Raw genomic sequence first — 13,765 nt, 5'->3', positions numbered from 1 at the left:
CCGGTCTATTTTTAACTCTGCATCTTCTGCTTTTCCCAAAATTGGGTTGAATATCTTTCCTATTTTCACACGCAGGTCTTCTCCCTGTTGTTCTGGTAAGGATCTAATCCTCAGGTTTTAGCGTCGATTTTGGTATTCCTGCTCCTCCATCTTGTATGTTATCTCCCTGTGTGCCTCCTGCATTTTCAAAGCTTGCATTTTTAAATCTGATATTTCTTTGGACTGTCTTTCTGTTTGTTCCTCCACTTCTTCCACTCGTCTCAATAAGTGTCCCAGATCCGTCCTTACTGTTAAGATCTCCACTTTAATAGTGTTTTCCAATTTCGCAAACATGTCTAACATTTCATTTTTTGTAGGTATTTGCGAGGAAACCCTTAACTCCCTCCTTCTGCTCTCCGAATCCGAATCCGTCTCCTCTCCGGAGGTGTCTCCCCGTGCCCCTTCTGATTTTCCCGTATCTTTCTTCCTCTCTCTTACTCCTTTTTGATTTCTCTCAAGGCCAGGGCTTTTTTGAGTTGTTTCCTTTAGATATTTCTGAATTGTGCTTGTGTTTAAACTCTCCCTCGGGGCTTTCGGATCGTTCATTTTGGGGTTTCTTCCCCTCATGTTGTCTTTTATTTTTCTCTTCCCCAGGGTTCCCCCTTTTACTTTTGGAAATAAGGGGGGTGGGGCCAAAGTGGAGTAACTACTCCTGCCTGAAATCTTCCCCAAGAGGCGTAAGGTAATAACTTAATAAATCCACTCCTACCGTTCACTCCACCAGCAAATGTTCATACATATAAATTTTCCACTATTTTCTTGGATTTTGTCTCCTGCAATCAACATTCGGTACACGGCACGCCACTCATTTATTTCCTGAGCTGTTACACTTAGATCCACTTACGTGCTGCTACCATATGGTTTGCTGTTTAATATATTGTCTGTAAATAAATCACCTACATTGCACCATCCTCTGTACAACGTTTTTTTTTTTTTTTGCAATTATAGTGATTATGCAAGTATTAAGTACCGTCCCTTTAATTCACTACTTATTTGTAGAATTTAATGTCCTTTAATCAACCAAACTGGTTGTTCATGCTAAACGCTGGCAAGGAGGAGAGCGGCTACAAACAAAATAAAGGTAAAGACACCGGCACTTAAAACTATTTCAACCTAGGTCCAGCTCTGGGTTCCTAGCTGTAGTATATTATTTGCGAATAATTATGTCAAACCACGTTGCACAATTGTCCATACAGCTTAATGTTCGATCATCCCAGTATTTTTTGCCATCGACAAATCTAAGGAGGGGGGAAGGGGGGAGTTTTTTTTTTTTTTTTTTTTTTTTCAAATCTTTCCTCTACCTCTGTTCGTGCTTCTCCCCGTTTTCAACCACAGGTTTAAACGATAATGTTTTCCTCCTTTTTTCTACTTAAATTACGTAAAATGCCTTCTCTTTTGAACATTGCTTTCACTAAGGTAATATTGAGGTTCTGGTGTTATTCCCTTAGTTTATCACGCTGTCTATCCATGCAAAACACTGGGATAAGTGGGAACAACCAGAATATAAGGGAGACAGCAAAAATAATAGGGTACAAGGAGGGAAGTCAGGGTTAGTCAGCACTCGTTATATTCATTATGTTTTTACTCAGCTTCTTCCTGGTGCCTCCAGCTTCCGAACTGTACACAATATGCTTCTCCTGTCGCTCAGATAAATTGAATCTCTTATTTCAACAGTCCATTATTCTATTACTTTTTGATCTAAATAACAGAGAAACAGCACAGTAACGATCTGACCTTATTTCCAGCCCTTCCTGTTCCATTCGGGATCCAGCCTTTTCAGGGAGATCATCCCTTGAGAGCTCAGAAGGGGGAGAGAGCAGAAGGGGAGCCGGAGGATGGGGGGGGGGGGTATCCAGGAGAGGTTCCTCCGTCTCCAGTGAACCTCCTTTCTTCTACCTGCCGCCAGATGGAGTTCTCCAAGTCACGCTGGCACCTCTATTTAAGCTTGCCTCGCTTTCACTTTCACTTTTGTGCACCTCCGCGGCTAGACAGGCAGGCGAGCAGGCAGGCGAACCGGCGAACCGGCGGGGGGGGTGCCGTCAACAGGTGAGGACTGCTTCGTTCTCCCGGAGCCGAGCGCTCTCTCACCGCGCTCCGTACCCGCTGGTATAGCGGGATCTCCTCCGTCCACACATGAGGGCGCCGCAGTCAAGCCCCTCCCCTCACCTCTCCTCGCTCACGTACGCCGCATACCTGACGTCCTTAGTCAATCAGCTTCTAACCTCAGCTTGTTCAATTTAGCTTTGACAAAGAGCCTAGGTTCACATTGGTCCGATCTGGGGGGGGGGGGGGGGGGGTGATTTGAACAGACATCTGTGCAGGAACTCGCACGGATGTCTGTGAAATTGCCCCCGAAGTCAGAGTTGAAATTGTGTGAGTCTAGCTTACAGTGGAGGGCCACCCTAAAAATAGAAATAGCATAAAAATGCGCCTTAAAAAAAAAAATGTTTTCACTTACCTGAAATGCCTGTTGCTAGGCAGATCATCCTAATCTGCCACTTCCTACACCGTGGTGATCTTCAGTCTTCTCCGCCTCACGTTGTCTTCTGGGGAAGGTGGCGCTGTGTGTTCTGGTAACAGTGCGTGTCCCAGAACACAGCCAACTCACACATGCGCAGTAGGAAACAGGCAATGAAGCCGTAAAGCTCCACTGCCTGTTTCCCTTACTTAGAATGGCAGCGCCAGGACCCAATGCAATGGACGGATCGGCCGTGGGCGTACGACATCGTAGGCACCCTGGACAGGTAAGTGTGCTTATTAAAAGTCAGCAGCTACAATGAGCCTGATATTGCACCCTCCAGCTTTAGTAAATAAACCCCAATGTGTGTTTAGAGTTGTAAAATTAGAAAACTATGAAGCTAGAAGATAAAATAATGTTTTACATAGAAAGCAAGATATACAATTCTAATACATACTTACCTCCAGAAATCCAGCTCTGGTAACTTTTGCCATGAAGCCAATACTAATGAGAACAGGGTAAAAATCTTCAGCTTCTGACTAAGACCCCTTTCACATGGAGGCCACGGCCGCTCATTTTAACATTCCTTTACCGCTGTTTAAGAAGCGATTTTAACCCAAAGAAGGGATTAAAAACTACTTTGTTGCAGCGCTTCACATTCATTCCAATGGGCAGGGCGTTTTGGGAGCACTAAATACAGCGCTCCCAACCCACCCAAAAGATGCTGCTTGCAGGACTTTCCAGAACGCCCCGCAAGCGCACTGCTTGAGTGTAAAAAGTCACACTTGAATAGCAGAGGCTATTTCCAGTGCTAAAATGCCTGAAAACTGCACCAGTGTGAAAGGGGTCTTAAGAAAAATAAATGTGTGAATATATATATATATACAACCAATGGGTTCCCCGCCGACAGCTGAATGTAAAAAAATAAATAATGGCATGGGGCCCCACTTGGATGTCACCGGAGAGCCTGCCCCTTGTGATGCCAGCGGGAGAGACAGTGGCGGGAGAAAACGACAGAGCTATTTTTTTAATAAAGGACTTGTCAAAAAACTGCCTTTTTATTATTTTTTTACATTTCACCCAAAAAAATTTAAGTGAATGGGTATGGGTATGATGTACCCGATACCTATTCAAATGGGGGGGGGATCTGAGCACCCCCTCAAAGGGGGATCCTCCATATTCCGATAATCCCCCCATCCACAGGACCCTGAAAAACCACCGGCCAGGGCTGTAGGAAAGAGGCCCTTGCCCCCATCAACATGGAGGCAAGGTGCTTTGGGGGGGGTGTCCTTTCCTGACCTTCTGGACTGCATGCTCGGAAAAGGGGTTGGTATGGATTTTTTTTGGGGGGGGAGGGGTCCACACCATTATATAAAAAAAAAGTATGGACCCGGGGGGGGGGGGGGGGGGATCCCATGTCTTTTTTCTAAATTTTTTAACATTCAGCCGTAAGCGAAAAACCCAGCTGACAACTGATTACTCATTGGTTAAGGATGTGGCGGCTTCCCAGTCCCCTGTTTAGCAACCAACTATATACAGTGTGTTTAAAGAGAAAAAAAAATGTTAAATACAAAATGCATGAAAACCGCATGCAAAAATGCATTAAAAAATAAATAAAAAACAGGGGGTTTAACCACTTTCCGCTCGGCCTATAACAGAATGACAGCTGGAAAGTGGTTGTGGTATTCTGACTGGGCGTTATACGACGTCCAGCAGGATAACATGCCGGCGCGCAGCAATCTCGAGTGTGGCTTATCAGTCTGACATCTCCGATCGCGATAAGAAGTCTCTGACGGAGTCTTCTTACCATGTGATCACCTGTGATCAATCACAGCTGATCATTGCGAGAACCAGGAAGTGCCGGTAAACGGCATTCCTCGGTTCGCTTTGACAGGGAGAGCCGATTGGAGGCTCTCCCTGTCAGAGGGGGGGGGGGGGTCTGTGCTGATAATCAGTGCATTGAGTATCAGCCCAACCCCATCAGATGTGCCAATCAGTGCCCAGCAGTGCCCCAATAGTAAAGTCAGTCACTGAAAATGCGACAGCACTGAAAGCTCAAAATTGTCCTGGGCAGGAAGGGGCAAAAGTGCCTGGTATTGAAGTGGTTAAAAATGCAAAATGCACTGCAAAAACGTGCCTAAAAATGTATCAAGTGCAGCTGCATAGAGGTCTAAAAAGGATAATGAAAATAGAAAATTGCACATATGCCGCCACCAGAACAGAAACAGAGGAGAAATCTTCCAATGGGACACTTGTTCGTGAGCCCACGTTCACATCGGGCCGATTTGACATGTCAAATCGCATGCCAAATTGGTGGCTATTGCCGGCAATATCACGTCCGAATCAGTGCGACTTTGCGGCGCCGCACTGATTCCCAAAAGTAGTTCCCACACAGGTGTCTGTCAAATCCCCCCCAAGTTGGGCTGCATTGCCAGTTTGAAATTTCTAACCCGCAGTCAGTGTGAACCTATGCTGAGACAACTGTCTAAGAGGGGATTTGCCATCACTTTGAAGAGAACCAAAAAGGGATTTTCACCATTCCCTACTTCATCAAAACTTTAGTTATATTTTAATTACCACTTGACCCTGTCAGTGGAAGCATTAATTTTTTAAAGTTCCTGTAAGAGGCCAAGCTATCTAGCAAAATGCGCATTTGTGAGGCTTGGAGGAAAATATATTGCAGTGGCAGGAGGGCTTAAAATGTTCAGCTGTGTTTTATATAAAATTAAACATGTAGCTGTAACCGCTTAAAAAGTGTTAGCTAGAATTGGGACCTAATTTTTCTCTGAACTAAAATCCATTAAAATACAAGTCTATATAACACCTGGCCACAAGGTGACAACACGACTGTGCAATTTCATTTCAGAACAAACAGTAATGTTCCCTATTACACAAAGTAGAAAAATGACAAACATGTATTTTTTGCAATGGTTTTGCACAGAGTAACCCTGAACCTCCTCCTCTGGGGTCCCCCACTAGCGCTCCTGGCCCCACATCCCTGCTGAAAGCCCCCATAGCAAGTATCCTGCTATGGGGGGGCACTCCTGTGGGCTCGACACCGAGCCAAGCTGTGTGTGTGTCTAGTAAGTCTGCTGCCTCCAAGTCCAGTAAGGAGAAAGAGCTTAAGGCTTACCTGTAGGTACAGTAAATATCTCTTAAACGTGCATCATAATACTGATGCAAGGCTGATCACAATCCAGTGATGTGCACAAGAGCGGCTGATCTCCCTGCTTTCTGCCTTCTCTCAGGACTATTGGCTCTCACTGCTGTCAGTCACAGCCAGTGAACAGAGACAAAGAAGGACGGAGCCCCATTGTGTGTCTATGGACACACAGAGCGTGGCTCAGGAGCGACTGCACACGAGTGCCTCCGTAGGAAGCAGCTTGCTATGGGGGGGCATGGAGAAGAGGAGGAGCCAAGAGCACCGGTGGGGGACTAGAGAAGAGGAGGGTCAGGGCTACTCTGTGCAAAACCATTACAAAGAGCAGGTAAGTATAACACGTTTGTTTTTTGAATTTAACCTTTAATATCACTTTAAGAGGGCACCTAAAGTGAGCTCTTATACTCCTCCGAACACTTAACTTACCTCCTAAGACCTAAAAATCTACCCCTAAACATAAAATAACCCACTAATCCCAAACTCTAACAATAACCTACCTTAAAGCTTTACTTTCACTTTAAATGGTTAATTTGGCCAAGCTGGATGATCTGTATAAAGTGTATGCAGCCTTAGCTACATACAGTAAACAGCAGCGAGTTCCGAGTGTGAGAGGAGTACTTCCTATCTCACACCTGGATAAAATAATGTTGGTATGAGCCATCAATGAACACAAAGCTTCCCCTGGTTGGCCGAGTTAGAGATGCAGGCCAATGACATTATGATCTCCAACTCAGCAATTCAGAAGAAGCTTTGTATTCACGTATAGAACACAAAGCTGCATAAGAATAGCTGAGCGCCGATCAGCCTGATGGCATTTTTTTTCCATGTGGGACAGGAAGGTCTCATCTCATACCCGAACTCGGTGCTACATACAGTTAAACAGCAGGCCCAGTGGGCATATTTAATGTAGGGAATAGTTTTTCTTGGGCCAGTTTGGCCCAAAAAACTATGTAAGGTGAAATTAAAGCTGGGGATTAGCTTTAAAATACATGTCATAAAAGAATGTAAGCTGTCCTTACAGACCTCTCTTTTGGAGAATGCCACTGACCTAGAAAGGTAATAAACAAACGACATTTTGATACTTTGCTTGCCCTAATAACATGAAGGTTTAAGGTCTGTGACTTAAAGTAAAGAAACCAGACACAAACAGGCAAATAGCATTTTCACGGAGAGACCTAGCAATGGCCTCTCCTGGCAGATGTGCTTTAACCTAAGGTAACACCTAATACTAAACTATCACCATTCTGGTGCATACTCAGCTTATCTCCCTTCTATTGAATACTCACCCTATCCTGAGTTGGAAGAAGCCACACCACAATTTAACAGCACCCAACCCAACTACATGTACCGAAAATAACAAAATTTATCATTTTTCTTATCCACTAGCCATGGAATGTCACTTTAATGCTTTTCTCCATTGTTTAATTAACTGCAGCGGAATGTGGAACTCAAGATGACCTATTTCATGTGCTGACATCAGACAATGGCAGCGTGCAATTGTCCAGCTGTGTTGGCTTGTCAAGTGAATTATCTCTGCTTTCCAGGGTAAGCCCAGAGTGTGTGAATTTTCTGTACTAAAATTAGCAAAGTGATGCCAGAATTTCACTGGTTACAGAGATAGAAGCAAAATGAACATGGGTTAGAAAACTTACGTTCCTCCTCTTTAGGATCAAGCTGTGTTACACTGACAGATAACCGGTCAACACGTTCTTGTAATGAGTTCACTCTGAAGGAAAAGCTGTGAGCCTCGTTGAACAGTTCCCCGAATATGTCTTCTGCATATTTACCTTAAACATAACAGAGTTACAGCATGTGAAAACAGCAATTCAGAATTTTATCTAGAATATATTTAAATAGAAACAAAAGGGAAACATACAAACAATAGTGGTATTTACAGAAAATGTAGAAATCTCAATTTTCTTTGGATACCATTCTGTTAGAACATGAAGAAACGTCACCATGATCTAGAGGTCTGAATTTTAGTAAACGCAATTAGGCTGTTCACTTTCCAGGGGATGGTGTACTTTGCAAGAAAATTTTCTCCAAAACTGAATGCGGTGAAATTTCACTTTGCAAAGGATACCCAATCGCTTGAAAGAAAATAAAAATAATGCATTTGGGGGGGGGGGCGTGGCTGAGCAGCGAATGCAGTCGGTCGCATCTGCCTTCTTCTCTGCCGGGAATCCATGCAAGTATCCTGTAAACACCCACTATCCGAGTTAAAAGGACCCCAGCTGATCAATGCCAGTACCCTGTGCATCGAGCTGCCATTCCAGATACTCTGCTCCCGCTGTCATCATGGCTAAACGACTCAAAGAGACATGAAGGATCCTGGCCAAGATGATGCCTGGGAACACCGCGCCTCCAAGGAGAAGTATAAGGAGGCTGCCCAAAAACTTTTTGCCCGGACAAATCCCAAAGAACATTCCTCCTCTGCCTCTACTCTGGCCGATGTATCAGGGGGCCCTTCTGAGGCTGATGACGTGGCTCTCCTGAAGGATGTAGTCAGATCGCCACGTGGAAAACAGTGAGCACTCCTGGGGATATTTTTGCCATGCCACCTGTGTCATCTTTAGACACAGAGGGATGGAACCCATCCTGTGTGACATAATGTCTGATGTTACCTCTTGCAATTTATCTATTTTTGCTCTGGTTCATGAACTTAAGAGCCCATTCACACTGAGCTGCCTTTGTTGGCTGTAAAACACTATTTTTAGGGGCAATTTACCGTCGCTTTTGCGGAAGCTCGCGGCTGAAAAGGGGTTACATTGGCGCTGCTCATTCTAATGCGCTCCAAAGAAGCTGCTGGCAGGACTTCATCTGACTCCCTGCCTGCGCCCTCGGGCTTTCACACTGGAGTCACTGTTTCAGGGCACTTTGCAGGGCAAACACCTCAGTGTGAAAGGGGTCTAAGGAAGTTAAAGATGAAATCTCTTATGTGAGACAAGACATGCAAAAGCTGAGGGACCGCACCTCTTCTCTGGTGCGGTCCCTCAGCTTTTGCATGTCTTGTCTCACATAAGAGATTTCAGCTTTAACTCCCTTAGACCCCTTTCACCACTGCTAGCGGTGGGGGATTTTAACAATTACCTAGCCCATCATGGGACAAATTACAGGGGCCCCACACCTTTTGCTCATCTACTTGGGGAACTCGGATTGATGGCTGTGTGGAGACTAAGACACCCAGGTATTAAAAAGTTCTCATGTTACTCAGCTACTTATGGAGGACTGTCCAGGATAGATCTGAGATTAGGTAACAGTACGCTGCTACAATTATTCATCTAATTATGAGACCCCTTTCACACCAGGGCGTTTTGCAGGCGCTATAGCGTTAGAAATAGCGCCTGCAAAACGCCCTAAAAAAAGCTGCACCATTGTGTGTAGTGTGAAAGCCCCGAGGGCTTTCACACTACAGCGGTGCGCTGGCAGGACGTCAGAAAAAAGTCCTGCCAGCAGCTTCTTTGAAGCGGTGAAGGAGCGGTGTGTTTACCGCTCCTCCTCCGCTGCTGCCCATTGAAATCAATGGGGCAGCGCTGTAATGCCGCCGGCAAAACGCCGCTATTGCGGCGTATTGCCGGCGGTTTTAACCCTTTCGCGGCCGCTAGCGGGGGTAAAAGCGCCCCGCTAGCGGCCGAAATGCACCGCAAATCCGGCGGTAAAACGCCGCTAAAAATAGCGGCGTTTTACCGCCGACGCAAGTTGCGGTGTGGTGTGAAAGGGGTCTGAAAGTAGACATGTTTCTGCTCATTCTCCATTTTGGGTAACTATATCACTGTCCACTACACTCAAAAGTATGGGTTGGAAATGGAACCCTTTTTGGTTGTCCCTATTCCCAGAACCAGACCCCATACATGGTTTGCTAAAAACTTTCTTTCAGTCTAACCTAAACACAGCATGACTAGGTGTTGTATGGGATACTGCTAAGGCTCATTTAAGAGGTCAGTTTATCAGAATATTATATCATATCAAAACTATCACTAAAGCCTAGGAAACTATGGTTTGCAGCGAGGTGGGGAGAACTAAAGATATGTATATTGTTAACCCTGACGAAAATACCAAACGGGCATTGTTGGAGGCCCAAGCCATGTCTAGACAGCTGGCACTGCAGCTGGTGGAAAATAAGCGTTTTTTTTTCTGCAGCAAGAACTTTTGGAGGAGGGGGAGGCTACTGGACATATGCTCGCTATGCTAGTGCGTACCCAGCGGGTATCCTCCCTTATCTCGACCATCTGTGATGATCAGGGTATTCTTCAAAACTCAGACTCCTGATATCAGGACCTTTCAGTCATTTTATGTTGATCTTTACGCGTCTAAGGTGCAACCTTCAGAACTAGAGATTGGGGGGTTCTCTGATGATTGTGCGCTGCCTAGCTTGTCAGCATCGGATGCTGGACTGTTGAATGCCCCACTGACTGAGGAAGAACTGGCATTGGCGCCGGCACAATCCCATAATACTGAATCTCCAGGGACGGACAGCCTCCCGTCTGAGGTTTACAAGCGGTATGCGGGCACATTAATACCCATCCTATTGAAGGTGTATAATGAGGCTTTCCGGACAGGGGTGCTGCCAGCTTCTATGAATGAGGCAATTGTTGCAATTTTAAAACCAGGGAAAGATGCTAATCTATCCAACTCGTATAGACCCATTTTGCTTCTTACAACTGACGTCAAGTTACTTGCACGAGTAATAGCAACCAGATTAGCCAAAGTGGTACATAAATTGGTCCCTAATAGGTCTATGGCCCAGAACCTTAGGAGACTCTTCCTGAACCTCCAACTACCAATTAATAATCCTGGTTATAGAGCCAGTTTCCCACTTGATGCGGCCAAGGCCTCTGTTAGTGTTGAATGGGCTTATATGTGGGCGGTCTTAGAGCACATGGGCCAGGGCACCAACTTTATTAAATGGACGAAGGTATTATATGCTAATCCCTCAGCTAGGATCAGGGTAATGGAAAATTGTCCGAGCCTTTCCCTTTGTACCGGGGTACTAGACAGGGGTGCCCTTTGTCACCCCTGCTCTTGGCCCTGGCTTTGGAGCCTCTTGCACCACAGATGTGTACGGGGGATAATACAGTAGGATTCTGACGCAGTACTAGTACGGATGTTGTCTCACTGTACGTAGACAATACCCTACTGTATTTAGGGGATACACAAGGCACTTTGCAGGCTGTTATGACCCTTATCGAGGCCTTCTGTGCCCTGTCCCAATCCCCTTCCCGAGTGCGCTGCTACGGTGCAGGTAGTGTTCTCTTTTCGTTATTTGGGCATTCAGGTTACCCACAATCTGTCCCATTATATAGAATCGAATCTATGTCCCCTACTCCGTAAATTCCGAGAAAAATGCACTGCCTGGTGTAAATTGTCATTAACAATGGGCGGGAGAATTAACCTCATCAAAATGGTTTGGGCACCCCAATTGTACATCTTTAATAATTCACCGATATGGATACCTCGACAATGGTTTCAAATTTAGAGAATTGATTTGGCGTAAAAGAATAGCCCATATAAGTCTGTAAATGCTGCAGTATAGCAAAGATCAGGGGGGCCTGGCAGTCCCTCACTCTAGAGCTTACTACCTTGCTTGCCAGCTATAGCAGCTGGGAGGGAGGATGGGGTACTGTGGACTCAATGGACCCTATACATAGACTCTGAATCCCACCAGGAGATAATGTCTCTGCTCTCACATGATTGGAGGTGGGGTTTATGCACCTAGATTCTAAAGCTCCTACAATAGTCTTGTTGAAAACCTTATGGTCCTATATTAAAAAGATGCTAGAGATGCAGGGATTTCTAACCAATACTCTGTTGTGGCATAACCTTAATTATAAGAAAGTGTTAAAACTGAAAGGGCCCTGAGAATAGGAGGGGGCGGGACTACGCTATATATCCCAGTTATACAGTGACTCGACTCTCAAATCCTTTATTTATATACAAGCAGAGTCTACTCTTCCTCCGCAGTCAATTCTTTAGGTACCTATAACTCAGGCATGCCCTTCAGGTGCAAACACGATTCCCCCAGCTCAGACTAATAGATCATACTTTAGTACAGGAGGTCCTTTTGGAATGTGATAAAAAATGGAATATCGACAAACTATAATGTTCTCCATAATGCCATACAGGATTCTTCTAAACTGCCCTGTAGACCGGGTTGAGAGACAGATGCAGTGCCATTGATGGGGAAACGTGGGACCTCTGCTTGGCCTCCACCCCACTGGTGTCGGTATCGGCCTCCCAGAAACGATCCCACCTTTACTTGCTGCAGAGTCTATAGAACGCCCATTCAACTTTATAAATGGGGGAACAGTAAAACCCCCTTGTGCCCGAAATGCAAAAGAGATCATGGGGATCTTATCCACAAGCTTTGGCGATGTCCAAAACTTGTTTGCTACTGGACTGAAGTCCTAGCTGTGATTTCTCAGGTATTTCTGTTTAAAGCGGAGGCTCACACGAAAATAGAACCTCCGCTTATTGGAACCCCCCAACCTCCGGTGTCACATTTGGCACCTTTCAGGGGGGAGGGGGTGGAGATACATGTATAATACAGGTATCTGCACCCACTTCCGGGCATAGACAGAGTCATGCCCCTTCACGCCCCCCCGCCCCCCCCCCCCACCCAGCTGTGTTCTGGGAAACACAAAGGTCCCAGAACACAGCAGGCACCAGTTAGGAAACGCAGTGCGACTCGTGCATGCACAGCTGCAATGCTTCACTTCCTGATTCTCTCACCGAGGATGGCAGTGGCAGCAGCAGAGAGCCGAGCGATTGATCGGCTTCAGCTGCCGACATCGTGAGCACACTGGACAGGTAAGTGTCCATTTATTAAAAGTCCACAGCTGCAGTATTTGTAGCTGCTGGCTTTTAATATATTTTTTTTTTTTTAAGTGGACCCCCACGTTAATATTCCACTAACCCCTGTTGTGTGTCTATTGGGTGCCCTGGAGGAGGAGCCTCTCATTCCACAACCTCATACTGCAATTCTGCGATTACTATATATCGCATGTAAGCTGACTGCACAGTATTGGATTGTCTCCAGGGTACCTACCAGACAGCAATGGGTAAAGCAAGTAAATAAATTGTTGATATGAGAAAAGTTGATATACCAACATGGAAATGTTTCACGTAAATTTTACTCCATGTGCCAATCTTGGCTAGATGTCCCAGGACTGGCATCACATCAGTTGATCAGAGACAGACTACTCCAGGTGTAAATCGCTTCTGGGGCTTCAGGACAAAAGATAACAGAATTTCATGTACAACTTGACACCTTACAGCTTTTTTTGACTTTGTAGGTCAGGTTAGTTCTTCTCTAACCCTCGGGGATCTGAGGGTTTGGTTAGGCCGCGTACACACGCGCGGACTGTTGGCCCAACTTTGTCCGTCCAACAGTTTGAGCGAACAGTCCACTCAAACTTAGCATGGACGGACATGGCCACACACGACGAACGAACAGTTTGCTGAAACCGTGCGCGATGACGTGAACGGCACGTACGACGGGACGCAAAATACGACGTCCTATACACTGCATTATAACTTTCGGCTTGAAAATCCTTTCTGAGCATGCGCGAAACTTAGTTTGACGAACAAGCCTACACACGGGCGGACTGTTCGTTGAAACAAGGTTTCAGCGGACAGTTTTTCGGAATTTCTGTAAAACCTTGTCCGTCCAACTGTCCGCTGAAACTGTCCGCTGAAAGCCCACACACGAGCGGACTGTCCGCCCAAACACTGTTCAGCGGACAAGGTTGGGCCAACAGTCCGCGCGTGTGTACGCGGCCTTAGGTTAGAACCTTAGGTTACTCAGTAATGTTTTGTTACTACATGCATGCTAGTTTTTATTGTACTGATTTGCATATATCTTTCTATGCAGTATATTGGCCGGTAGAATATCATCTATGACTTACATTTCATTTTTGCATGTATCGATACGTTATTCTCTCTGCCTTTATGTACTGAATGACTTGTATTTTATGTTGTGGAAAATAAAACTTTTTTCTTTCTGATTTAAAAAAAAAAAAATGCATTTTTGCTTGCACACGATTGGTTAATGGAAGTCAGCAATGCTTCTCTATGTTCACTAACATTTGGGGGAAAATTCCCTTGCAAAG

At 45.4% G+C, this 13,765-nt stretch overlaps 1 protein-coding gene across 5 annotated transcripts in view; it reads right to left on the bottom strand.

The window, feature by feature from the left end:
• The window catches only part of WASF1 (WASP family member 1), a 222,176-nt gene that overhangs the window by 74,999 nt on the left and 133,412 nt on the right, over window positions 1-13,765 (bottom strand). For all 5 annotated transcript variants that reach the window (XM_077487129.1, XM_077487127.1, XM_077487126.1 and 2 more), the window contains exon 3: window positions 7,310-7,444. In XM_077487129.1, the coding sequence (XP_077343255.1) occupies window positions 7,310-7,444 (135 nt within the window). The remainder of the gene's footprint in view (window positions 1-7,309; window positions 7,445-13,765) is intronic.

This window comes from Lithobates pipiens, unplaced genomic scaffold (assembly GCF_037356315.1).
Source record: "Lithobates pipiens isolate NorthernLeopardFrog02 unplaced genomic scaffold, aLitPip1_a1.2 Scaffold_18, whole genome shotgun sequence".
Lineage (NCBI taxonomy): Eukaryota > Metazoa > Chordata > Amphibia > Anura > Ranidae > Lithobates > Lithobates pipiens.
The sequence above is the reverse complement of the archived record's forward strand: the minus strand, read 5'-3'. Positions and strand labels throughout refer to the sequence as shown.